A 26,516-nucleotide genomic window follows, 5' to 3' on the forward strand; every position below is an offset into this window, starting at 1 on the left:
GAGAGTTGATGTCCGACTGCAGCGCACAGCAATCGGCGTTGTTCTTTACTTTGCGGAACATCTTCAAGTCGTCAGCGTACATCAGCGTACTGGAGCTGGTAAATGCGCAGATTTCGTTCACAAACAGAATAAAAATAAGAGGACCTAGATGACTGCCTTGTGGGACGCCGGAAGGGATTTCAAATATGCCGGAATGAGCGACTCGAAGGTTGACAAAGGCCTTCCGATTCGTCAGGTACGAACGAAGCCATTCAGTAATCCAGTCGGGGAGACCAAGCTTGCGGAGCTTCCAAATGGTAAGTGCATGAGGTACTTTATCGAACGCCTTCTCAAAGTCGATGTAGATAGCGTCTACTTGTTCGCCGGCCTCGAGGGCGTTTACTGTTTGGTGCACAAAAGCAAGGAGGTTAGTTGTTGTCGATCGTTTTCGCATGAATCCATGCTGGTCACCCGAAATGATTGGACTTACTACCGCATACAGTCTATCGTACACAACCTTCTCCAGCACTTTGGCAAGGCAGTTAAGAATCGATATCGGACGATAGTTCTCGACTTTCTTGGTGCTTCCTGACTTGTGAATCGGAGTGATCGACGCAACCTTCCACATCGCAGGGAAAACGCCCTGCCGGAGCGACTCGTTGAAGAGCCTCTTTACTGGAACGGCGAGCGAGCTAGCACAGGATTTGACGAGTGAAGGTGGAATTCCATCCGGACCAGGTCCTTTAGCAGCATCCACATCAGAGAGCGCTTTTAGTACATCGTCGTCGTTGAGAATTGGGAGGGGCAACGGCAGATTGTGACTGGGCACATTGTCAAATTCCTGTTCGCGAGGTGGAATCTCGTCGGAGCTGTGCACTGACTTGAAAAAGTCCGCGAAGAAGTTGGCTGAGTCTGCTGGAGATTTAGAGCTCACATCACGGTAGGAAACGTCCGTTGGAGTTCGATTGACGTTTTTTCTGCTGTTCACGTAACTCCAGAACTTCGATGGATCGCGCTTCAGACTGCTCTGAGTGTTATTGATGTAAGACCGGAAGCTTTCTTGATTTTTAGCGTTGTACTCGTCCTCGAATGTTTTGCACCATTACCTTGTCCCATGCTGTCCTTGACTCCATGTAACGCGACGTCGCCTTACGTAAACGATTCCTTAAGGTTCGTAGCTCATCGTTCCACCACGGCAGCTTGTATCGGTGACTCATTCGTCGGATTTTCTTCGGCACAACTTCGTGTAGGATGGTGTTAAGCTCCCCGTAGAAGTTTGCAGTGGCTTCATCAACTGAGGAAGAGCCAAGACAAGTTTCCCAGTCGACGGTGGAAATTCTCGCGTTCAAGTGATCATAGTCACACTGGGCGAAATCGAAAACTTCATCTGCATCGTCCTGAACGTCGGTGCCGCCTAGATCGTAATCCAGTTTGACAAGGATAGGCTTATGGTGAGGGTCCGGTTTTAAAAGAGGACATGCTGGATCGAAAAGTTCGGCAGCAGTGGTGTCGCTCACAAATGCCAAATCAAGTAGATTTCCATGTGTACTAGCCAAATTGTTGATTTGAAGAAGCCCACTCGAAAGCATCGATTCCATCAGCAAAACTTCCTGGTCTGCCGAAGCGTTGATAGGGAGAAAGCTCTGCGTATCGTCATCGAAGAACCATGTTAGCGCTGGAAGGTTGTAATCACCGACGACGAGGACCAAATCTCGCAATCCGGCCATGCTGAGAATTTGTTGAACAGCTCGCGAATGAAGAGAGTAAACACCAACGTCGCTTGCCGGTCGAATGTAGATACAGCAGACGAAGAGTGTCTGATGCGGCAGTGTGATGCGAACAACGATTTGTTCCAGGCTCTCACAGCTCACGAGTTCAACTTCCTTGCAGTGCCGACCTGCTTTGACCGCTACTAAAACTCCACCGCCGCGTTGGAAAGATGACGTTTCTGCGCTTCGGTCGCACCGAAAAATGTCATAGCCACCAGCAAATTCGCAGTCTTTGATCCCGGGTATCAGCCACGTCTCGGTAAAGATGACAACGTCGTATTCACAGGAGCCAAGGGCTAGTAGGACGGTGTTCGTTTTAGTCCTTAAGCCTCGCACGTTCTGATAGTACACGTTCAGAAATCCACGCTCAGGCGCTGCCGAAGTATGATCAGGAGAAAGCCACGACAGCTGATATACTGGATGTCGCGGGACGGCTCGGTGCAGCAGGCGATGTTATAAGAATTGGCGGCGTTGATGTTGCGCTGAAAACTGAACGAGTATCAGAGCTGATACTACGTGTGCTGATTTGGTACTTGCCGAAGGGCGCCGGTTGAGAGACCCCTCCCCCGGCACCGACACCAACACCAGGACGACTCTGATGGCTGCGACTTGCTGGAGTTCTTGAACGGTGGCTGAGCGAGGGCGTGGTGGCGTCGGGCAGGCGAGGGGCTCTCATAAGGCTTTTCACGGCGCGTCCTGGCGAAGTCTGGAAGGCACGAACTAATTGCGGTGAGACATGCGCAGTCTGGGTCGCTGAAGTGGTGGCACACGAGCTGGAAGTTGGACGAGCATCAGGCAGGAATTGTTGTGATCGTATAGGATACTTGCCGAAGGGCGCCGGTTGAGAGACCCCTCCCCCGGCACCGACACCAACACCAGGACGACTCTGATGGCTGCGACTTGCTGGAGTTCTTGAACGGTGGCTGAGCGAGGGCGTGGTGGCGTCGGGCAGGCGAGGGGCTCTCATAAGGCTTTTCACGGCGCGTCCTGGCGAAGTCTGGAAGGCACGAACTAATTGCGGTGAGACATGCGCAGTCTGGGTCGCTGAAGTGGTGGCACACGAGCTGGAAGTTGGACGAGCATCAGGCAGGAATTGTTGTGATCGTATAGGATACTTGCCGAAGGGCGCCGGTTGAGAGACCCCTCCCCCGGCACCGACACCAACACCAGGACGACTCTGATGGCTGCGACTTGCTGGAGTTCTTGAACGGTGGCTGAGCGAGGGCGTGGTGGCGTCGGGCAGGCGAGGGGCTCTCATAAGGCTTTTCACGGCGCGTCCTGGCGAAGTCTGGAAGGCACGAACTAATTGCGGTGAGACATGCGCAGTCTGGGTCGCTGAAGTGGTGGCACACGAGCTGGAAGTTGGACGAGCATCAGGCAGGAATTGTTGTGATCGTATAGGATACTTGCCGAAGGGCGCCGGTTGAGAGACCCCTCCCCCGGCACCGACACCAACACCAGGACGACTCTGATGGCTGCGACTTGCTGGAGTTCTTGAACGGTGGCTGAGCGAGGGCGTGGTGGCGTCGGGCAGGCGAGGGGCTCTCATAAGGCTTTTCACGGCGCGTCCTGGTGAAAACTGGAGTGCTAGTGCTGATAGATGCTGGGATAAAGAACGCGGAGAGACTTGGATTGCCGGTGCGACCGCGTCGCACGTTAGTCTGCCTGGTGATCCATGGGTGAACCACCTTGACTTGAAGTTGACTCCGTGCCGTCCGTGATTAGCTCCGCACTCTTCAAAACTTCCTCTTCCTCCTGCTGAGCTTGCTCCGTGTTGATTGGAATTGATGCCGGTGCAGACTTCGGCGGCGAAATCGGCGTTGTTGGTTCCGTTAAGGGCGAGAGCAGGGGTGGAGGACGATTTTCCTGATTCTTGACGACGGCAAGTGAGGGCTCCCAAAAAATTTCTACGTTGCGCTCTTCAAATTCACGGAACACGAGACCATTCGGCCATGTCGTAGAAGCGAGAGCCTTGTGTTTAAGGTCAGTATGCACACCAACTTTGAAAGAGATGAATCTCATTCTGCTGACGTCTTTGCCTTTGGCCACCAGTCTCTTCACTTTGATGTCTTCAACTCCGAGACGCTCGACAGCAAGTCTTGCGATTTGCTCCTCTGTCACATTGCGGGAAACACGGGATAGGTAGAGCCAGAAACGAGCGTCTTCGTCATCTACAGCTCTCTCATACCCGGCAGCAACAATGCCGTCCTCAGCAGGGGCAGGTCTGTCAGGGTTTCCGGTGCCTTGTTTCGGCGGAATGGGTTGCGGTCCTGGGGGAGCGGGTTTCGTTTCAAAAAGACGCCGGCCTGACCCGCGAAAACCACCTGGACGGAGACTACCAGATTTGGGAGTCAATGAGTTTGACGCAATTAGCTTGGCAAAGTTTGCGCTCAACTCAGTTTTCAACTCCGACATGATTTCCGTTTTGAGCTGCTCGACGATGCGGTTGTGGTGACTCAACGATAGTTCCTGCCCAGCCTCGTACGCACATTAAATTGAGCGGCGATGACGGAGGTCCGACATGAGGGTGGTGCAGGATCTGCAGAGCCAGAAAATTTGGCGGTGCGAGGCAATCTCCTTCAGCAGCTCTGGTTTGACACCGCTGCACTGCAGATGGAATACCGCGTTACAGAACCCCTGGCAGGAAACAAACTCGTCGAGCACATCCCCCGTACACGAATGGCAAAGGATTGCGTTCTTATCAGAGTTCATTGCCGATGCAGCAGCCATTTCGACGCGTTGTTGCTCCGAAATCCGTTTTCCCGATTTTGGAAAGATCAGGCTTTAACGTTCTGCAGCGACCAGTAAGTAAACCACCAGCAAGTAGGCAACCGTGCACAAAGAGCTGGTCACAAATCCGCTACCAGTCAATAGATGGCGCTGATTTTTAACAACAAAAGTGTTGGAGAGAGCGGAGAGAATTGTGTTTCCAACAGCACTTTCTTAAACACAAAACACCAAACTTTATATCACTTTAACGGATTAACTCGCGGTTTAATCGCGTGCACTCCAGTAATTTCGACGAAATTAGAACCCGATTATGGAACCGAATGACAATTCGCGACAAAAACAGTAATAAAACACACAAAAATCAACCAAAATTATCAGAGCTTAGAAAAAGGTAAACAACCGACTTCTGGATAGATATCGAATTCGTATTTTTTGGCAACTATTCCATATATACAGCTTGTAGGGGACATTCTGAGCTATCAAAAACCGACTAGCTCATTGCTTGGTTACCGGGACTTCATATCTTTTCAGAGCGATTTTGGTCAAACCACCCTACGGGGAGCCAAAAATAAAAAATTTAAAAAATTCCAAAAAAATACTAATCGAAATTTAGGCAACTATTCCATATATACAGCTTGTAGGGGACATTCTGAGCTATCAAAAACCGACTAGCTCATTGCTTGGTTACCGGGACTTCATATCTTTTCAGAGCGATTTTGGTCGAACCACCCTACGGGGAGCCGAAAATAAAATTTTAAAAAATTCCAAAAAAATACTAAACGAAATTTAGGCAACTATTCCATATATACAGCTTGTAGGGGACATTCTGAGCTATCAAAAACCGACTAGCTCATTGCTTGGTTACCGGGACTTCATATCTTTTCAGAGCGATTTTGGTCGAACCACCCTACGGGGAGCCGAAAATAAAATTTTAAAAAATTCCAAAAAAATACTAAACGAAATTTAGGCAACTATTCCATACATACAGCTTGTAGGAGACATTCTGAGCTATCAAAAACCGACTAGCTCATTGCTTGGTTACCGGGACTTCATATCTTTTCAGAGCGATTTTGGTCGAACCACCCTACGGGGAGCCGAAAATAAAATTTTAAAAAATTCCAAAAAAAACTAAACGAAATTTAGGCAACTATTCCATACATACAGCTTGTAGGGGACATTCTGAGCTATCAAAAACCGACTAGCTCATTGCTTGGTTACCGGGATTTCATATATTTTCAGAGCGATTTTGGTCGAACAACCCTACGGGGAGCCGAAAATAAAATTTTAAAAAATTCCAAAAAAATACTAAACGAAATTTAGGCAACTATTCCATATATACAGCTTGTAGGGGACATTCTGAGCTATCAAAAACCGACTAGCTCATTGCTTGGTTACCGGGATTTCATATATTTTCAGAGCGATTTTGGTCGAACCACCCTACGGGGAGCCGAAAATAAAATTTTAAAAAATTCCAAAAAAATACTAAACGAAATTTAGGCAACTATTCCATATATACAGCTTGTAGGGGACATTCTGAGCTATCAAAAACCGACTAGCTCATTGCTTGGTTACCGGGATTTCATATATTTTCAGAGCGATTTTGGTCGAACAACCCTACGGGGAGCCGAAAATAAAATTTTAAAAAATTCCAAAAAAATACTAAACGAAATTTAGGCAACTATTCCATATATACAGCTTGTAGGAGACATTCTGAGCTATCAAAAACCGACTAGCTCATTGCTTGGTTACCGGGACTTCATATCTTTTCAGAGCGATTTTGGTCGAACCACCCTACGGGGAGCCGAAAATAAAATTTTAAAAAATTCCAAAAAAATACTAAACGAAATTTAGGCAACTATTCCATATATACAGCTTGTAGGGGACATTCTGAGCTATCAAAATCCGACTAGCTCATTGCTTGGTTACCGGGACTTCATATCTTTTCAGAGCGATTTTGGTCGAAACACCCTACGGGGAGCCGAAAATAAAATTTAAAAAAATTCCAAAAAAATACTAAACGAAATTTAGGCAACTATTCCATATATACAGCTTGTAGGGGACATTCTGAGCTATCAAAAACCGACTAGCTCATTGCTTGGTTACCGGGATTTCATATCTTTTCAGAGCGATTTTGGTCGAACCACCCTACGGGGAGCCGAAAATAAAATTTAAAAAATTCCAAAAAAATACTAAACGAAATTTAGGCAACTATTCCATATATACAGCTTGTAGGGGACATTCTGAGCTATCAAAAACCGACTAGCTCATTGCTTGGTTACCGGGACTTCATATCTTTTCAGAGCGATTTTAGTCGAACCACCCTACGGGGAGCCGAAAATAAAAAATTTAAAAAATTCCAAAAAATACTAATCGAAATTTAGGCAACTATTCCATATATACAGCTTGTAGGGGACATTCTGAGCTATCAAAAACCGACTAGCTCATTGCTTGGTTACCGGGACTTCATATCTTTTCAGAGCGATTTTGGTCGAACCACCCTACGGGGAGCCGAAAATAAAATTTTAAAAAATTCCAAAAAAATACTAAACGAAATTTAGGCAACTATTCCATATATACAGCTTGTAGGGGACATTCTGAGCTATCAAAAACCGACTAGCTCATTGCTTGGTTACCGGGACTTCATATCTTTTCAGAGCGATTTTGGTCGAACCACCCTACGGGGAGCCGAAAATAAAATTTTAAAAAATTCCAAAAAAATACTAAACGAAATTTAGGCAACTATTCCATATATACAGCTTGTAGGGGACATTCTGAGCTATCAAAAACCGACTAGCTCATTGCTTGGTTACCGGGACTTCATATCTTTTCATAGCGATTTTGGTCGAACCACCCTACGGGGAGCCGAAAATAAAATTTTAAAAAATTCCAAAAAAATACTAAACGAAATTTAGGCAACTATTCCATATATACAGCTTGTAGGGGACATTCTGAGCTATCAAAAACCGACTAGCTCATTGCTTGGTTACCGGGATTTCATATCTTTTCAGAGCGATTTTGGTCGAACCACCCTACGGGGAGCCGAAAATAAAATTTAAAAAATTCCAAAAAAATACTAAACGAAATTTAGGCAACTATTCCATATATACAGCTTGTAGGGGACATTCTGAGCTATCAAAAACCGACTAGCTCATTGCTTGGTTACCGGGACTTCATATCTTTTCAGAGCGATTTTGGTCAAACCACCCTACGGGGAGCCGAAAATAAAAAATTTAAAAAATTCCAAAAAAATACTAATCGAAATTTAGGCAACTATTCCATATATACAGCTTGTAGGGGACATTCTGAGCTATCAAAAACCGACTAGCTCATTGCTTGGTTACCGGGACTTCATATCTTTTCAGAGCGATTTTGGTCGAACCACCCTACGGGGAGCCGAAAATAAAATTTTAAAAAATTCCAAAAAAATACTAAACGAAATTTAGGCAACTATTCCATATATACAGCTTGTAGGGGACATTCTGAGCTATCAAAAACCGACTAGCTCATTGCTTGGTTACCGGGACTTCATATCTTTTCAGAGCGATTTTGGTCGAACCACCCTACGGGGAGCCGAAAATAAAATTTTAAAAAATTCCAAAAAAATACTAAACGAAATTTAGGCAACTATTCCATACATACAGCTTGTAGGAGACATTCTGAGCTATCAAAAACCGACTAGCTCATTGCTTGGTTACCGGGACTTCATATCTTTTCAGAGCGATTTTGGTCGAACCACCCTACGGGGAGCCGAAAATAAAATTTTAAAAAATTCCAAAAAAAACTAAACGAAATTTAGGCAACTATTCCATACATACAGCTTGTAGGGGACATTCTGAGCTATCAAAAACCGACTAGCTCATTGCTTGGTTACCGGGATTTCATATATTTTCAGTGCGATTTTGGTCGAACAACCCTACGGGGAGCCGAAAATAAAATTTTAAAAAATTCCAAAAAAATACTAAACGAAATTTAGGCAACTATTCCATATATACAGCTTGTAGGGGACATTCTGAGCTATCAAAAACCGACTAGCTCATTGCTTGGTTACCGGGATTTCATATATTTTCAGAGCGATTTTGGTCGAACCACCCTACGGGGAGCCGAAAATAAAATTTTAAAAAATTCCAAAAAAATACTAAACGAAATTTAGGCAACTATTCCATATATACAGCTTGTAGGGGACATTCTGAGCTATCAAAAACCGACTAGCTCATTGCTTGGTTACCGGGATTTCATATATTTTCAGAGCGATTTTGGTCGAACAACCCTACGGGGAGCCGAAAATAAAATTTTAAAAAATTCCAAAAAAATACTAAACGAAATTTAGGCAACTATTCCATATATACAGCTTGTAGGAGACATTCTGAGCTATCAAAAACCGACTAGCTCATTGCTTGGTTACCGGGACTTCATATCTTTTCAGAGCGATTTTGGTCGAACCACCCTACGGGGAGCCGAAAATAAAATTTTAAAAAATTCCAAAAAAATACTAAACGAAATTTAGGCAACTATTCCATATATACAGCTTGTAGGGGACATTCTGAGCTATCAAAATCCGACTAGCTCATTGCTTGGTTACCGGGACTTCATATCTTTTCAGAGCGATTTTGGTCGAAACACCCTACGGGGAGCCGAAAATAAAATTTAAAAAAATTCCAAAAAAATACTAAACGAAATTTAGGCAACTATTCCATATATACAGCTTGTAGGGGACATTCTGAGCTATCAAAAACCGACTAGCTCATTGCTTGGTTACCGGGATTTCATATCTTTTCAGAGCGATTTTGGTCGAACCACCCTACGGGGAGCCGAAAATAAAATTTAAAAAATTCCAAAAAAATACTAAACGAAATTTAGGCAACTATTCCATATATACAGCTTGTAGGGGACATTCTGAGCTATCAAAAACCGACTAGCTCATTGCTTGGTTACCGGGACTTCATATCTTTTCAGAGCGATTTTAGTCGAACCACCCTACGGGGAGCCGAAAATAAAAAATTTAAAAAATTCCAAAAAATACTAATCGAAATTTAGGCAACTATTCCATATATACAGCTTGTAGGGGACATTCTGAGCTATCAAAAACCGACTAGCTCATTGCTTGGTTACCGGGACTTCATATCTTTTCAGAGCGATTTTGGTCGAACCACCCTACGGGGAGCCGAAAATAAAATTTTAAAAAATTCCAAAAAAATACTAAACGAAATTTAGGCAACTATTCCATATATACAGCTTGTAGGGGACATTCTGAGCTATCAAAAACCGACTAGCTCATTGCTTGGTTACCGGGACTTCATATCTTTTCAGAGCGATTTTGGTCGAACCACCCTACGGGGAGCCGAAAATAAAATTTTAAAAAATTCCAAAAAAATACTAAACGAAATTTAGGCAACTATTCCATATATACAGCTTGTAGGGGACATTCTGAGCTATCAAAAACCGACTAGCTCATTGCTTGGTTACCGGGACTTCATATCTTTTCATAGCGATTTTGGTCGAACCACCCTACGGGGAGCCGAAAATAAAATTTTAAAAAATTCCAAAAAAATACTAAACGAAATTTAGGCAACTATTCCATATATACAGCTTGTAGGGGACATTCTGAGCTATCAAAAACCGACTAGCTCATTGCTTGGTTACCGGGATTTCATATCTTTTCAGAGCGATTTTGGTCGAACCACCCTACGGGGAGCCGAAAATAAAATTTAAAAAATTCCAAAAAAATACTAAACGAAATTTAGGCAACTATTCCATATATACAGCTTGTAGGGGACATTCTGAGCTATCAAAAACCGACTAGCTCATTGCTTGGTTACCGGGACTTCATATCTTTTCAGAGCGATTTTGGTCAAACCACCCTACGGGGAGCCGAAAATAAAAAATTTAAAAAATTCCAAAAAAATACTAATCGAAATTTAGGCAACTATTCCATATATACAGCTTGTAGGGGACATTCTGAGCTATCAAAAACCGACTAGCTCATTGCTTGGTTACCGGGACTTCATATCTTTTCAGAGCGATTTTGGTCGAACCACCCTACGGGGAGCCGAAAATAAAATTTTAAAAAATTCCAAAAAAATACTAAACGAAATTTAGGCAACTATTCCATATATACAGCTTGTAGGGGACATTCTGAGCTATCAAAAACCGACTAGCTCATTGCTTGGTTACCGGGACTTCATATCTTTTCAGAGCGATTTTGGTCGAACCACCCTACGGGGAGCCGAAAATAAAATTTTAAAAAATTCCAAAAAAATACTAAACGAAATTTAGGCAACTATTCCATACATACAGCTTGTAGGAGACATTCTGAGCTATCAAAAACCGACTAGCTCATTGCTTGGTTACCGGGACTTCATATCTTTTCAGAGCGATTTTGGTCGAACCACCCTACGGGGAGCCGAAAATAAAATTTTAAAAAATTCCAAAAAAATACTAAACGAAATTTAGGCAACTATTCCATACATACAGCTTGTAGGGGACATTCTGAGCTATCAAAAACCGACTAGCTCATTGCTTGGTTACCGGGATTTCATATATTTTCAGAGCGATTTTGGTCGAACAACCCTACGGGGAGCCGAAAATAAAATTTTAAAAAATTCCAAAAAAATACTAAACGAAATTTAGGCAACTATTCCATATATACAGCTTGTAGGGGACATTCTGAGCTATCAAAAACCGACTAGCTCATTGCTTGGTTACCGGGATTTCATATATTTTCAGAGCGATTTTGGTCGAACCACCCTACGGGGAGCCGAAAATAAAATTTTAAAAAATTCCAAAAAAATACTAAACGAAATTTAGGCAACTATTCCATATATACAGCTTGTAGGGGACATTCTGAGCTATCAAAAACCGACTAGCTCATTGCTTGGTTACCGGGATTTCATATATTTTCAGAGCGATTTTGGTCGAACAACCCTACGGGGAGCCGAAAATAAAATTTTAAAAAATTCCAAAAAAATACTAAACGAAATTTAGGCAACTATTCCATATATACAGCTTGTAGGAGACATTCTGAGCTATCAAAAACCGACTAGCTCATTGCTTGGTTACCGGGACTTCATATCTTTTCAGAGCGATTTTGGTCGAACCACCCTACGGGGAGCCGAAAATAAAATTTTAAAAAATTCCAAAAAAATACTAAACGAAATTTAGGCAACTATTCCATATATACAGCTTGTAGGGGACATTCTGAGCTATCAAAATCCGACTAGCTCATTGCTTGGTTACCGGGACTTCATATCTTTTCAGAGCGATTTTGGTCGAAACACCCTACGGGGAGCCGAAAATAAAATTTAAAAAAATTCCAAAAAAATACTAAACGAAATTTAGGCAACTATTCCATATATACAGCTTGTAGGGGACATTCTGAGCTATCAAAAACCGACTAGCTCATTGCTTGGTTACCGGGACTTCATATCTTTTCAGAGCGATTTTGGTCGAACCACCCTACGGGGAGCCGAAAATAAAAAATTTAAAAAATTCCAAAAAATACTAATCGAAATTTAGGCAACTATTCCATATATACAGCTTGTAGGGGACATTCTGAGCTATCAAAAACCGACTAGCTCATTGCTTGGTTACCGGGACTTCATATCTTTTCAGAGCGATTTGGGTCGAACCACCCTACAAGGAGCCGAAAATAAAATTTTTAAACAATTCCAAAAAAAATACTAAACGAAATTTAGGCAACTATTCCATATATACAGCTTGTAGGGGACATTCTGAGCTATCAAAAACCGACTAGCTCATTGCTTGGTTACCGGGACTTCATATCTTTTCAGAGCGATTTTGGTCGAACCACCCTACGGGGAGCCGAAAATAAAATTTTAAAAAATTCCAAAAAAATACTAAACGAAATTTAGGCAACTATTCCATATATACAGCTTGTAGGAGACATTCTGAGCTATCAAAAACCGACTAGCTCATTGCTTGGTTACCGGGACTTCATATCTTTTCAGAGCGATTTTGGTCGAACCACCCTACGGGGAGCCGAAAATAAAATTTTAAAAAATTCCAAAAAAATACTAAACGAAATTTAGGCAACTATTCCATACATACAGCTTGTAGGGGACATTCTGAGCTATCAAAAACCGACTAGCTCATTGCTTGGTTACCGGGATTTCATATATTTTCAGAGCGATTTTGGTCGAACAACCCTACGGGGAGCCGAAAATAAAATTTTAAAAAATTCCAAAAAAATACTAAACGAAATTTAGGCAACTATTCCATATATACAGCTTGTAGAGGACATTCTGAGCTATCAAAAACCGACTAGCTCATTGCTTGGTTACCGCAGGGCTTTTGTTAATTTGATTTGGTTAACCGCGGTGGATTTTCTTGAAATAATTCGAACTGTCAAAAATCCACCAAAACATGTACCACAATGATCACACAAAAAACTGTGGTAGAAAAGTATCCACCGGTAGATCCTTTGGTGGATTTTTGACAGTTCGAATTATTTCAAGAAAATCCACCGCGGATAACCAAATCAAATTAACAAAAGCCCTCGGGACTTCATATCTTTTCAGAGCGATTTTGGTCAAACCACCCCCATTTCGTTACAGCATTTATGTTAAGAAGATATTTTCAGTAGAACTTAAAAGTTTCTTGCTTGACCAGTTCGAGTTTATTCCTCAGCCTAATATGTAACCTCGATAGTTCAGTGGTTAGCTTACCAGATTAGTGATCGGAATGTTGCTGGTTTGATTCCCGAACATATTTGAATTATTTTGAGTTAAATTCTGAAGTAGTTCCAAAAAATGCCGCGAGGGCGCGCATGACGCACTTTGGTTGGATAGGCCCTTTAGATGCTGAGCTCAAATGCTGAGTTCACAGAAGTGTAGAAAATGTCGCCGAACGGAGAAATGGGTACTCAAATGACTTAAGTCAAGTAGGTCAGGCGAAATTATTAGAAGCAGCGAAATTCCAAAGATCTATTTTCATTCAATATTTCGATGCCGGTGTGCTCTCTTGTACTAAGCTTGCTGAGATTTCTGTCTAGATAGTACAAGAGTGCATCGATTTGATACCTTAACTCGACGCCAACATTTCAAATATTATCATGTATAAACCATGCGTTTTGAGAAAAACGCATTTTAATGTTGAGCATCATTTTTCAATTCTCATTTTAATATAAAAGCAAAAGAAGATGTTCTTATGATAACACACGATGAAAAACGTTGCTTTTATTGTTACTTAATCATCCATATTCAATAAAGCATTATTTTCGTCATTATATATTTAACAAAAACAAACATAGGGAGCCTTATTTTATTACGTAACGCAGTAGGGGGGGTCGGAGCCCGTGTAACGCTCCATACAATTTTTTTAAAATTTGTATGAAAATTTTGTTACGAGGGGAGGGGGAGGGGGTCTGAAAATCCGATTTTTTGCGTTACGTAATAAAAGAACGCTCCCATAACTTCTTTTGAAATTCACTGTAACTGAAAATCGCACTTTGCTGAGTTCGTTTTCGCACCTCACCATACGATTTTTTCAGTTCAACTATATTGATCCTTGCACCGTAACTTGGAATTGGCCCGCACTTTTCTCTCGCACTTTTGACAACAAAATTTCTAAAAACTAGGCAACCAGCCGTTGTTTATTTACATTTCCAGTCGCAGTTTCCACCAAACTGGACAATCGCACTTTAAAATTGCGATTGACAGGTGAGCAATATCGGCTCGCTTTGATCATTTATCGAAAAAAATAAAATTTCCCAAGCCAGTTTGACAAGTCGCAATAGTGCGATCGATAGCAATAATTTAGTGCGAAGTCCAAGTTCGTGAGAATAGCGCAATACAATTACAATTTTTTTGTGTAATCGTAGTCGAACTGAAAAAATCGTATGAAAAGTGCGAAAACGAACTCAGCAAAGTGCGATTTTCAGTTACAGTGTCACCAACGTCTTTATCACCCTTCTTCGCCGAATGTACATGGCGTCTTTTTCATGAAGCTTTTTTTTTTCGTCACGAGGTTCATGTAGTCTTTTATCTGACAGGTCGACAGGGCTATATAAACATGCACTGCTGATGCCAGAGATTTTTTTCATGTTACTTTATTTAAAATCATTATTAAACAGACTTTACTGAAGTAACTTTTGATCATTCTTGGTGGACAGGTAGCATATTAGGAGTACTTTCAGAATATGCAATCAATAACCCAGAAAGTGTCAAAATGTACATGGTGCCTTTTGAAATGTTGCCTTCGAACTATAGAATTAACTTGTTTCCAAATTATGATATGAGCAATTCTCGCTGAAACCGTCCCACTAGATGCACATGTTCTCAAATCGTTACGGCAATGTTCTCATTCGATTCGGCGCACCAAAAAAACATATAAACAACCTCCGAACCAATGGAAATGTCAGCCATTAGCCACCTGTAAAGAAAAACTTGTTTTGAACAATGGATTTTTTCGAAAAAATGCCCTAATTTAGAGAAATGATATCTCCCAAAATACATTAACAAACATCAAAAAGTTATATATCGTTGGAAAGGTAATCGTGAGGGCTTTCTATCGGACTTTGATAAACATTTCAAAAAGTATTTTTTCAAGGGTAATTTTCAAGGTTTTTGGGAAACTTACTCTTAATTTTGAATTTTGACCGTGTTCGCAACCACTTATCATCACGCAACCATTTTTATTCGAAAGATTGGACAATTTTACATAAAATCAACTTGAGAAAAGTAGTGTAATGAAATAGTTTTCGTATAGATATTTGCGGATGAAAGAAATTGGTCAAATTTCAGATAAAAATAACCAAAGCTCAGACTTCAGAAATGAGCCTTATTCACAGGTAAAACAAAGCAGGATTGTATTTGAGCCGAATGTACAGTCATCTGAGGCATACAGGATGAATAGGGACAGCTATTTCAACTATGCTTAAACAAATCAGATCATATTTTTAATTTGTTTATGTAAAAACATACATAAACAAACAAATTTCTATATTTTAAGCTTTTAAGTACTCTGAAAACTAATTTCCTTACTTAGACTGTAGTCTCGATTCGCCACATTTCACTGAAGTAATATTTTATGTACAGAATTTGTTTTGGGAAGGTCTGTTTTATTTGTATAACCTCAATCCTGCTCAAAAAAGTGCATAGTTGAAATCAATATTGTTTGATCAAGTTACAACTTGATGGCGCTGTTGATACCATCAAAACAAGCAAAAAACTCGATTTTCGTCCGGATCGGACTACGCCCTTTAAATTGACACAAGTCAATTTAAGATAAATTTATCTTTATTTGGGGTAAAAAACTACCCCCAATTGAAAACTGGATGAAAAATAAACTTTTAAACAAAAAATAAGTGAAAAATCCTTTTGCCCCAGATACGGGGCAAAGCTACGCACTTGATTTTTTTAGGGTAATTGCCTGGTTCTCGACATAAAAGCGATTTGAGGTAAATCCTTGTACTACGTTTTGAAGGCAAGTGATAAGGGTACCATTTGGTATATAGAACGAATCAAAAATATTTTATGGTCATTGGTGACAGAATGAGTGTCAATAGGTGCGTACCTTTGTCCCGCTCTTCTCTATTTTATGTAAAAAAAATATTTTGGGATTCAATTAACTTTTATTTTAATTGCTCTCAATATGAAAACCAAGTATAAAGTTTTCATTTGCGCAACATAAATACATTAAAAATAGTTTTTTTTATTGAAAAACAGACTACACCTATTAATTCTACGTCTAATTATCATTCTAGTGAGTTCTGGCTCGACTTAGTACGGCTGGGGTTATAAAGATATGTTTGAAAATGACGGGTTTCAACATTGTTTGCAAAAAAAACGAAACTTTGGGGTGTTGTCAAATAAAAGGGCGTAGTCCGATCCGGACGAAAAATTTTGCTTGTTTTGATGGTATCAACAGCGCCATCAAGTTGTAACTTGATCAAACAATATTGATTTCAACTATGCACTTTTTTGAGCAGGATTGAGGTTATACAAATAAAACAGACCTTCCCAAAACAAATTCTGTACATAAAATATTACTTCAGTGAAATGTGGCGAATCGAGACTACAGTCTAAGTAAGGAAATTAGTTTTCAGAGTACTTAAAAGCTTAAAATATAGAAATTTGTTTGTTTATGTATGTTTTTACATAAACAAATTAAAAATATGATCTGATTTGTTTAAGCATAGTTGAAATAGCTGTCCCTATTCATCCTGTATGCCTCAGATGACTGTACATTCAGCTCAAATACAATCCTGCTTTGTTTTACCTGTGAATAAGGCTCATTTCTGAAGTCTGAGCTTTGGTTATTTTTATCTGAAATTTGACCAATTTCTTTCATCCGCAAATATCTATACGAAAACTATTTCATTACACTACTTTTCTCAAGTTGATTTTATGCAAAATTGTCCAATCTTTCGAATAAAAATGGTTGCGTAATGATAAGTGGTTGCGAACACGGTCAAAATTCAAAATTAAGAGTAAGTTTCCCAAAAACCTTGAAAATTACCCTTGAAAAAATAATTTTTGAAATGTTTATCAAAGTCCGATAGAAAGCCCTCACGATTACCTTTCCAACGATATATAACTTTTTGATGTTTGTTAATGTATTTTGGGAGATATCATTTCTCTAAATTAGGGCATTTTTTCGAAAAAATCCATTGTTCAAAACAAGTTTTTCTTTACAGGTGGCTAATGGCTGACATTTTCATTGGTTCGGAGGTTGTTTTTATGGTTTTTTGGTGCGCCGAATCGAATGAGAACATTGCCGTAACGATTTGAGAACATGTGCATCTAGTGGGACGGTTTCAGCGAGAATTGCTCATATCGAGAAACTTAAAGTGCAACATGGAGTTAAACTTTCTATCAAGCTGCTGTGAAGTATTCCATGACAGCTGTGAAAGACAGCGACGAAATGCACATTTACAGTTTTAATTCAGTACTACGACGCACATTAAGCGCTCAAGTCATGTTCAATCTATAATTAATTCGTAATCCTCATCCACCAGCTCTTCCTTCACAACAACCGATCGTCGCACATCACCCCCAGTCGGCTGTCGAATTGTCCCGCCGCTGCTGCCCCCCTCGAATGGCAATCGTTCCACTTTGGTGGCTTTCTGGCGCTGTGTCCGCCGCGTGTTTGAGTGCGCTTCCATCTTGTGCTGTAGCAGCTCTTGAAGTGCAGGGAAATTTTTCGTACAAAGCAGGCAAGCGTGGGATTGTAGATTGTCGTGCTTTTTTATGTGGTCTTTGAGGTGACTCATCCGAGAAAAACGCTGGTAACAGTGCGGACATCCGTGCGGTCGCTCGCCGTTGTGTATTCTCTGAAAGTTTTAAATATTTTGTTAGATTTTTAAGCGAGATGTGAGAACGATTGCAACAAACCATGTGCCTTCGAAGATCATTTTTCGCCATGAAGGTGGCCCCGCAAACTTCACACTTGTTATGCAGTTTAAGGTGTTCGTTTTTCAATTTGAGAGTCGGAAAGCTGAGGCGGCATTTGTGACATCTGAACTTGTACTCTCCACACTTTTTAACATACTTGTTTCTTTCAACTTTCTTGGTGTCGTTGTTTGTCTCCGTTTGTTTAGTCCTATCGCCAGGTACTTCAACTGAAAATTCTCCCAATTCAGCATTGGCGAAGAACAGCTCCGAATCGCTCACGTTTTCATCAACCTCAAGATACATTTCCTCTTCGGCTTGCTCGTCGGCCTGGAACTGGACCATATTGGTCCATTCACTATCCTCACCGTCTTTCGGCACTAACTTTGAAGCTTGCCGAGCAAGGGTGAATTGATTGGCCACCCAGCAGTCCTTGAGCCGGGCCATGTGTAGTAGCTCTTTGCTACAACTCGCACAAATCTAGATTAAATTTTCAAAACAACCTATCCCTCATGGGTTTCCTATGCAGATAGGACCTTTTGAAAATTTAATCGAGAAATCTGCTGCGGCAGGCCGGGGTCGTCCTCGATCTAGAACAATGTTTTGATATACCGTACACTGGGGCAATTCGGGACAGCGGTATTGGATTTTTGATCAATATTTTGGTCAACTCAGTAAGACACGGATTTCAAAATTAAGGTAGTTGAAAATGCTCTAAAAACTACTGTCGATTTTAAGATTGTAGCCCCAATAAGTTCTCAGTTTTCTGTACTTTGTTAATTTAGCTGAACTTGTGTAATCAGTAACAATTTGTATTTCAAACCACCAATATTGTTTAAAACATCACAAGTTCCAACTTAGACAGTTGAAATGATAGTGGATTGAAACATACCGTTGATTCGGTCGACATTCCATGTAAGAGTTTGATCGACTGTGTGGACCGACATCGTCTTCGTAAATTTTTTCACCGGGAAACCAAAATGGATCAAAAATGTTGAACTAATCACTCACCGAAAGCAACATTTTGATGACTTCCTGCACGGTTCGCATGTCCTCGAGCCGATTCGCAAGGCTGCAGCACTCACTGGCGTTGCTCAAACACAAACGGCACTGGTTCTGGGCGGGTTTACCCGTTGGGGAACTCATCATTTCCTTCCGACGAAACATCGTGAAACCGCGCGCTACCAAAAACTAACCTGATTTGTTTGTAAACAATGTGGGCGGTGCGGGGTGGGCTTGGCGAAATGGAAATTAACTCAACTCAAACATTTAAAAAGGGTCAAATAATACCGCGTGTAGTTGTTTTTAATTGTAATTTCTAATTATTTTAAACTTGGATTATCGGATAAAAAAAAAAAACACATTTTTTATAGTTTTCAATTATGACACTCACATTTACCAAAGATATGCTGAAACTCCCAAAAAACGCCATTAAATTAATCATCGTTATTTGCAGAGAAATCCACCATTGGTTCCTCCTTTATAAAAGATGCCCGAATTGGTGGCTCACTGGGTGCCGCCGGTTTGGTTGATCTTTTTTCCTGTTTCACACTGGGTCGAATGGGCAGTGGGTGGGAACTATTTCTATGCTCCATCAGGTCCTCTTCCGTTGAGTACTGCTGCGCACACATTGTACACGAGTGGCACCCAGGTCCAGAGTGTATCTGTTTGACATGTGAATTCACATGCTCCAAACGTTGGAACGCTTGGGTGCAGTGCGGACACGTGTACGGTCTTTCGTTGGTATGTTTTCTCTGTGGATGATAAGAAGAAGCCTTTAGAATTCAATTATTAAGAAAAATTCGCACTTGGCAAGGAACCGGTCAAGGAAAAATTCAAATGGGCAACAACACTGGCGAAAGTAAGCTTGAGAGTGTTAAGAAAAGCCCCAAGAAATCGCTCCCTTTCTTTTGTTCTGCCGTTTGTTAAGCTGTTTCTTGACCTCTTTCCTTGGGAGCAGGGATGGAATAATCGCAAAACAATCAATTTCGCTTGCGAACTTTCTTCACCCGCGAAAGAGAGAGGAGGCCAATCATGCAAAAGAAAATCGCTCTCGAAATTCTCCAAGAAAATCAATCTGCTGTTGATTTTTCTTTGTAAATTTCCTTGTAAGCACCACTTAAAATCATTTATTTCACTTTGTTTACACACATTGCCCATCTACAAAATGTGACAGGTTATTTTTCGACGTGTGACGTTACACTTGCAAGTGTAGTAGTGAAAAAGATGTTCCGCCGAATAATCAAGATGATGATTTTTTGAGATTCCTTTTACCGATCTTTCGTGTGCGAGAGAAGAGAGCAATGCTTCTTTCGGATTTTTTCTCTTGATGAACATCCAAAGATTTTCTTTTGATGATGATTATTCCATCGCTGCTTGGGAGGTGCGTACTGCGCTTGACGATGAACACTCACCAGATGTCTCCGTAGATCATTCATCTGGAGGAAGTTTGCAACGCAAAATTTACACTTGAAATGCTGTCTGGCGTGCTCGTTCTTCTGCTCTATGGTATCAAAAGTGATGTTACATTTGAAGCATCTAAACTTGCCAATTTCCTTCTTGCACGTCGACCGCCGCTTTTTCTTTTTCTTTCGAGGGACCTTTTCCTCAGCTTCCTGTTCAGCTGATCGGTCGAACTCTTCACCGTCCTCCAGTTGCGTTTCCTCCAGGTCGGCGCGGTCAACGAACAGTTCAGATTCGCTCACATTTTCATCAACTTGAACAAACATTTGGTGGCCCTCTACCGGGTCGGGAAATTTGACCGCATCGGGCCACTTTTCAATACTAGCCGCTGCCAAGCTGGCGGCTTGTCGGGCCAGCGCAAACTGATTGGTCGCCCATAGTTCTTTGATTCGCGCCACGTGGAGCAGTTCCTTGCTGCACTCGATGCATATTTGTTGCGGCAGGAAAGGGTCGTCCTCAAGCTAAAAATATGGTTTTGTATGTTTTTTTCATTCGAAATAATTAAATAACTTTGAATTGGTCGTTGACGTGCTATCTTGTCACACGTGCATGTAGTGCCAAGTTGAGTCAAGAATGCCATTTAGTGCAACGCTAAACGTCAAAGCAACTTTTTCAAAACAACAAAAGATTTTTGTGGAATTGAGAAAATCAAGCTTTGTTTTAACGCAAAATCGGCGTTGATTATATTCAACAAAAATTTTGTTGAATCAAACCTCGTGCAGGCTGATTCTACAAAATATTTTTCTGCGTGTATATGCAATGCAAACAAATGAAATTGACGAAGCAGCCAACGATGGATTCGAGACCGTGCTTTCTACGCACACTTACAAAACCCGGAAGCGCTTACAGGCATATTTGGACACGGTTGACGAATTAACAACAAAACGAAGAGAGATGACTGCAGAAGAACAGATGAAGAAGATGAAGATGTCATAAAAGAAAAGTATTATAAGAAACAGTGTTGAGAGATAACTTCTAAAACCCTGGAAGAAGAGGACGAAGATAAACTTGAAGAACTTAATTATTTATTCTCTAAATATTCCGCTAAATATTTGAAACATAAACAGAAGTCACGAAAAAAAGGCATGGAAACAATTTTTTAATTATAGATAGACAAGTAGAGGGTAACAAGCAGGAATTCCCGGGAAATCGATCATTTTTGGACCTCTCGATTCCCGGGAAATTTGGTCGAGACTCCCGGGAAATTTTAATTTTATTAATATCGAAGCAAAATTATATAAACTAATCAGAAAAACATTTGAATATTTTAAATTGTTTAGAACATTGGATGTTCAATGTAAGACGTTCAAGTTCGAATGAACCAATGCTTCTCTTATCTTCTTATTCCCCAAATTAACCTTAAAGCATACTTAGCAGTTAGACCCCAGGAAGAAAGTCTAATGTTTTTTTAAATATTTTTTTTATTTATTATTTCTAAGAGGGAAAAGCCTTTTCAAGATTAGTATAAATTCCATATTCTCATACAGGCATTATTTATTTAATTTCGCTGTATCAAGGTAATTTCCGAGGTAATTTCCTTTTTTGATGTCAATAAGTAATTTTGTGTTTCGCTTCAACCTCAATATTAAATAATATTTTGTAAGAAAAAAACTCAGGCAATCTTTGTAAAGTTAAGGTCCGCTAAATGTGAACATTCGGGTTTTCCTGATTGCTATTTCTTCAATGAATATTTACAGTTGACCTTCAAAAAGGAAAAAAAAAACATTAAATTGTTGTTTTGAGTCGCTATTTATCATATTGCATAAATCCCGATACTGGAAAATTATATATTAGCAATTTTTTTACTTCGAAAAAATCTAATAACAAGTTCATACAACAAGTTGTATTTGAAGATTCAGAAAAAAGGTAGGTTCCCAAAAAAATGAGGCTACTAATTAACGTTTCATTGAATAAGTATCAAGAAATCGTAACTGAATTCATTGAAAAGAAACATATTTATAAAATTTCTTTATACATTATTGGCACTATTGGCATAGTAAAAAACACTCTCGGGTCACGGGAAATTTCCAAATTCAATTCTCAATTCCCGGGAAATTGAAAACCTCTAGAATCGTCACTCTCTACAGACAAGTGAACTAAGCTTATCAAGAAGAAGTTTAAAAAATGCAATTCAGGCAGCTAGAGCTATTATTCTGGAGCAAACAACCTAAGCTGAACCAAGAAAAGTGACCAGTAAACCAGATCCAGAATATTCCAGAAAATTAACAGAAAGAAATCATGGCAACAAATATTGAAATATAGCCAGACAAGTGATTTAAAACTCTGTAACTTTTCCCCTCCCACTATCCACCTTGAAGAGACGAATGCACAGTGGTGTAAAGTCTCTATAATAATAATAATAATATAAAAGTGAAGAACTGTCACTTTTTACACGGGACTCACACATACTATCAAACAAAACGTTCGATAGGAAGTGTGAGCTCTGTATAAAGAGGGTGTCAAACTAAAAAGTGACCCCGTTCGTTTGACAACAGTTGGTGTCAAACCATCGGGGTTTCAGCACATGACTTGAAATTTACAGAAATCATTAATATAATTTGTAATGTTGTTTGTTTATTACAACACAAACAACATTACAACTTTTCGAAATGTTCCTCCCTCTTATCCAATCGTAAACACTGAACCCAACCACAAAAAGATATTCTACTCACCGCCAGCAGCATTTTGATGACATCCTGCACGGTTCGCGTGTCCTCGATGAAGTTCGTAAAGCTGCAAAACTCGCCGGCCAAATTCATGCACAATCGGCACTGGCTGTGGGCTTTTAATTCACTTTTCAGTGCACTTTGCTGCAGCTGGGCCATAATCGATTGTGATGATTAACTTTCGTTTTTGCTTGGTTTATTTTGATTCTGCCCTGTCAATCGATCCCGATTGCAGGGTGGCCACTCAAGTCGGGAAATCGGGAAAGTCGGGAAAAAGTCGGGAATTCGCCAAAATCCGCCAAAAATCGGGAAAAAGTCGGGAATTTATGATTTTTTGTCTAAAAGTCGGGAAAAGTCGGGAAATCTAAGCATACTTGTTTGAAAGTTATTTTTTAACTTTTAAATAATTTTGTATTATTTTGTGCAATTTTCAAATTGAATTCACTCAATTCTGCTTTAGTAACTTACTTTAAATTTAAGGTTCTTTTCACTATTTCAATATATTTGAGTATAAAAAAGCTGTTTAAGACTTTCAAAATCTTATTTAATATTGGAGTCTTTGACACAGATCTTCATAATATTTTTTTTATTAATCATATGATCGCTATTAATTTTTGTTTATCAAACAAGAGGTAAAGTTGACAAACTAATATAAAAATAGAGCCTGATGGCCAGCTTGAAGTTATGATTTTATTTTGAATATTTTTTTAAATTTTTTTAATTGTCTGACTAAATTCATTAAGTAATTTTAAAAATTGTTTTTTTTACGTTTTGAAAACAAAAAGAAATATTGAAATTGCAAAAAATAATAATCCAAGAAATTTAGAGTTATTGCAAAACTGTTTAAAAAAAATTGTCTCTTCGAAAATTTTGCCTAAAATAAGTAGGAAAACATAAAATCATATCAAACTGAATTTTCATTGAAAAAAAAACAGTTAAATACTGACCACTAGATAAATTAACATTGATTAAAAACAATATCAAAAATTACAAAATTAAAAAGGGAACATGGCAATTTTTTTTTATGAATTCCTTGACATTTTTCTAAATCCTTTGAATAAATAATATCAGCAATTATGTTTTAATCATTCTTTGATTTAAAATGATGATGAAGTTTAAAAAAATAGGAACGAAATTTTATGTTCAGTTATCTTTAAGTTTTTGTCATTTCCAGTTGAAACGAAGTATTAAAAACTATACTTTTTATAATTAAAAAAAAAACATGGAAGTAAGAAGTATTGTTGAACTTTCGATATTTTTTTCAAAGACACAGTTCGTGTTTTTACTGTGAATCATAATAATGAAATTTCATTTTAGAAGTTTTTTTTATTTGTTGTTTAGTTTCTGTATTTACAAAAAAATTTCTATAATTGTTTTTTTTTAATTCATTTAAAAAAAAATCGGTGGTTAATATTGACTTTTCTTATAGAATGTTTTTTGTTTGAATTCATTCTTTAGATCAGAAATGCGTATTATTTGAGCATTCTGGAAAAGTCTGGAAAAAAGTCGGGAAAAAGTCGGGAATTTGAAAATGGGATTTGAGTGGTCACCCTGCGATTGGAAAATGAGCTATGTCAGGCCGATATCGACTCGACTAGGGCGTTGATTTTACACTGGGGCAAGGAGTTTGGCATTCAACGTCGAGCTCTGACATGACATCCAGAAACATGGGGAGAAGGTGGGGTGAGCTGGTCATCAACAAATGATTTTTAAATTATTGGGATTTATTATTTTTTTTCATGTTTCTAAAAATTTTAATTTTTTTTTTGCTGTGGCTGGTTAAAAAGTAAAATGAATCAAGTCGTTAAGTATGTGTGACCTATTGTTTAAGTTAAATGCTATATAAACATGCATTCTTTCGAAACAGTTCAAATTAACAGTACTTACAAATATTCTCGTAAACTATACCTCAAACTCTGAAAATCATTTTTTTTTTTTTGCATGCTTCTCGGGAAAATTAGACGAAAGATGAATAAAGGAAAGGAAAAAAAATTAGAAATAATCCTCACTTTCCGGTGCGTCGTGCTGTTGCCCTGCCGAATCGAACGACGGCTCCATTTTAATATTGTCCGACTGCTGCTGCTGTTCCGTGAGGTCCACGCTGGGGTACAGATTGGCCACGTCCATCGATTCGTCCGGCATTATTAGGGGCATCGTGACCATCGACACTGGCGTTATGTCATCCGGTGGCGTTTGCTCCTCCGTCAAATCCGCAGAACCCTTTGATGTCCGATACCGCGGCACGGTCGAGACGACGCTGGAGCGTTGGCGAATGTGACTTTGCTGAATCGTAAGGAAGGTTAGTTGAAATACAATGTTGATTTTTTTTTTTTTTGAGTCTTCTTACCAAATGGCGCTTCAGTGAAAATCGCTGTGTGAAGCCGAGACCGCATATTTTGCACCGGTTGTGTATTTTGGCGTGATTTTTACTGTCCGCCAGACTTTGGAACGTTTGGCCACATTTGCCGCACGTGAAGAAGTTCCGGACGCCGGCCTTATTTCGCCGGTTGGTGAAACTGACGTGGTGAACGCCAAAGTGCTGGTTCATACTGTTCACCGTGTAGAATACCGGTTGCTTTCCTTTGCACTGCGTGCATCGATATGGCAGCATTTTAGAGTGTTCTAGATGCATGTGTCTCTGGAAAGACTGGGACGACCCGAATCCTCTCGTGCAAACAAAACATCTCAGATCCACGCAGGAGCGAATAAATCGTCTGTACGCGCCAGAATCCACCGGCTTCGGAGGTTGTTGCGTTTTTTGTGCTGGTTGACGCTCTTTCTCTGGCTCGGGATCATCCGGAATCTCAATCAGGTCGTCATCTCCCGAATCGCGATCCGGTTCTGCTTCGTTGACCACTTCGTGCGAAACGTCAAACGACTCATTTTTTTCACTTTCCTCGTCCGCCCCCGAGGGCATGTCTTTGTCCAGGACGACCACGCAGGGACGGATCGTGATACTGGAGGATTGCGACTCGCGTGACTTTCGCCTCGGCGGCAGACCGCGGGCAAATTGTCGTGCCAAAGCGAACTGGTTGGCCACCCAACGGTCCTTAACCTGGCTAAAGTACAGCAGCTCTTTGCTGCAGCTGACGCAGATTTGCTGGGGCAGTTCTGGTTCATCTTCGATCTAGAAATTGGTCGAAAATTTTAATTTAAAATTTCAGTTCACCCTAAAGAGCCCGTTTGACCCCACACCACCCACGCAGGAGCAAAAAACGCCAGCAAGCCGTACTTACGAAAGAAAGCAGCGTTTTGATGACTTCGTGCACGGGCGGGGTGTCCTCGAAACGTTTCTTCAAGCTGTAGTACTCCCGGGACTGTTTGAGGCACAATCGACACTGTTTTTCCGCGTTTTCCGTCCCAGCGGGACCGTTTTGCTTGACGCTGTACATTTTCACTTGCGCCTCCCTGCCTGATGCTGCCTCTTCAACCAAAACACACAAAAATGACGGCTCGCATCCCTCGTGTAGTGACAGAGCTTGACAGGTTTGAGAGACGTTTAGATTCCCCGTTGAAAATTTTAATGTCGTTAAGTTTGGAAGTCAGTCGACAAACACTCCTTG

At 40.3% G+C, this 26,516-nt stretch overlaps 3 protein-coding genes across 4 annotated transcripts; all 3 read right to left on the minus strand.

The window, feature by feature from the left end:
* Window positions 1-13,311: 13,311 nt before the first annotated feature.
* LOC120421008 (zinc finger protein 37A-like) lies at window positions 13,312-19,045 on the minus strand. 2 transcript variants are annotated; one of them, XM_052706421.1, is made up of 5 exons: window positions 18,836-19,045; window positions 18,381-18,414; window positions 17,828-18,300; window positions 17,396-17,766; window positions 13,312-14,695 (listed from the first exon to the last, which is right to left on the minus strand). In XM_052706421.1, the coding sequence occupies exons 1-4, from the start codon at window positions 18,989-18,991 to the stop codon at window positions 17,416-17,418; spliced, it is 1,014 nt and encodes a 337-aa protein (XP_052562381.1). In that variant the 5' UTR covers window positions 18,992-19,045; the 3' UTR covers window positions 13,312-14,695; window positions 17,396-17,415. The 2 variants fall into 2 exon arrangements, with proteins under 2 accessions (XP_052562381.1, XP_052562380.1); XM_052706420.1 differs by lacking the exon at window positions 13,312-14,695 and having other exon boundaries at window positions 17,361-17,766.
* Window positions 19,046-19,181: 136 nt separating this feature from the next.
* On the minus strand, window positions 19,182-24,180 carry LOC120421009 (zinc finger protein 22-like). The gene is made up of 3 exons (XM_039584127.2): window positions 22,960-24,180; window positions 20,239-20,748; window positions 19,182-19,578 (listed from the first exon to the last, which is right to left on the minus strand). Exons 1-3 carry the CDS (start codon window positions 23,110-23,112, stop codon window positions 19,261-19,263), a joined length of 981 nt encoding a protein of 326 aa, XP_039440061.1. The 5' UTR covers window positions 23,113-24,180; the 3' UTR covers window positions 19,182-19,260.
* Window positions 24,181-24,667: 487 nt separating this feature from the next.
* On the minus strand, window positions 24,668-26,483 carry LOC120421007 (zinc finger protein 628-like). Its single transcript, XM_039584123.2, has 3 exons — window positions 26,190-26,483; window positions 25,301-26,080; window positions 24,668-25,236 (listed from the first exon to the last, which is right to left on the minus strand). Exons 1-3 carry the CDS (start codon window positions 26,343-26,345, stop codon window positions 24,946-24,948), a joined length of 1,227 nt encoding a protein of 408 aa, XP_039440057.1. The 5' UTR covers window positions 26,346-26,483; the 3' UTR covers window positions 24,668-24,945.
* Between the last annotated feature and the right edge of the window lie 33 nt (window positions 26,484-26,516).

The sequence above is a fragment of the Culex pipiens genome, chromosome 1 (assembly GCF_016801865.2).
Source record: "Culex pipiens pallens isolate TS chromosome 1, TS_CPP_V2, whole genome shotgun sequence".
Lineage (NCBI taxonomy): Eukaryota > Metazoa > Arthropoda > Insecta > Diptera > Culicidae > Culex > Culex pipiens.

Coding starts and splice junctions, on each gene's coding strand:
- LOC120421008 (XM_052706421.1), bottom strand. CDS start 18,991: ATGTTTCGTCGGAAGGAAATGATGAGTTCCCCAACGGGTAAACCCGCC. Junction 18,301..18,380: donor CGGCCTGCCGCAGCAGATTT/CTCGATTAAATT, acceptor TAATCTAGATTT/GTGCGAGTTGTAGCAAAGAG. Junction 17,767..17,827: donor ATGATCTTCGAAGGCACATG/GTTTGTTGCAAT, acceptor TAAAACTTTCAG/AGAATACACAACGGCGAGCG.
- LOC120421007 (XM_039584123.2), bottom strand. CDS start 26,345: ATGTACAGCGTCAAGCAAAACGGTCCCGCTGGGACGGAAAACGCGGAA. Junction 26,081..26,189: donor TCAAAACGCTGCTTTCTTTC/GTAAGTACGGCT, acceptor ACCAATTTCTAG/ATCGAAGATGAACCAGAACT. Junction 25,237..25,300: donor TTTCACTGAAGCGCCATTTG/GTAAGAAGACTC, acceptor CTTACGATTCAG/CAAAGTCACATTCGCCAACG.
- LOC120421009 (XM_039584127.2), bottom strand. CDS start 23,112: ATGGCCCAGCTGCAGCAAAGTGCACTGAAAAGTGAATTAAAAGCCCAC. Junction 20,749..22,959: donor TCATCAAAATGCTGCTGGCG/GTGAGTAGAATA, acceptor CCATATTTTTAG/CTTGAGGACGACCCTTTCCT. Junction 19,579..20,238: donor ATGATCTACGGAGACATCTG/GTGAGTGTTCAT, acceptor TATCATCCACAG/AGAAAACATACCAACGAAAG.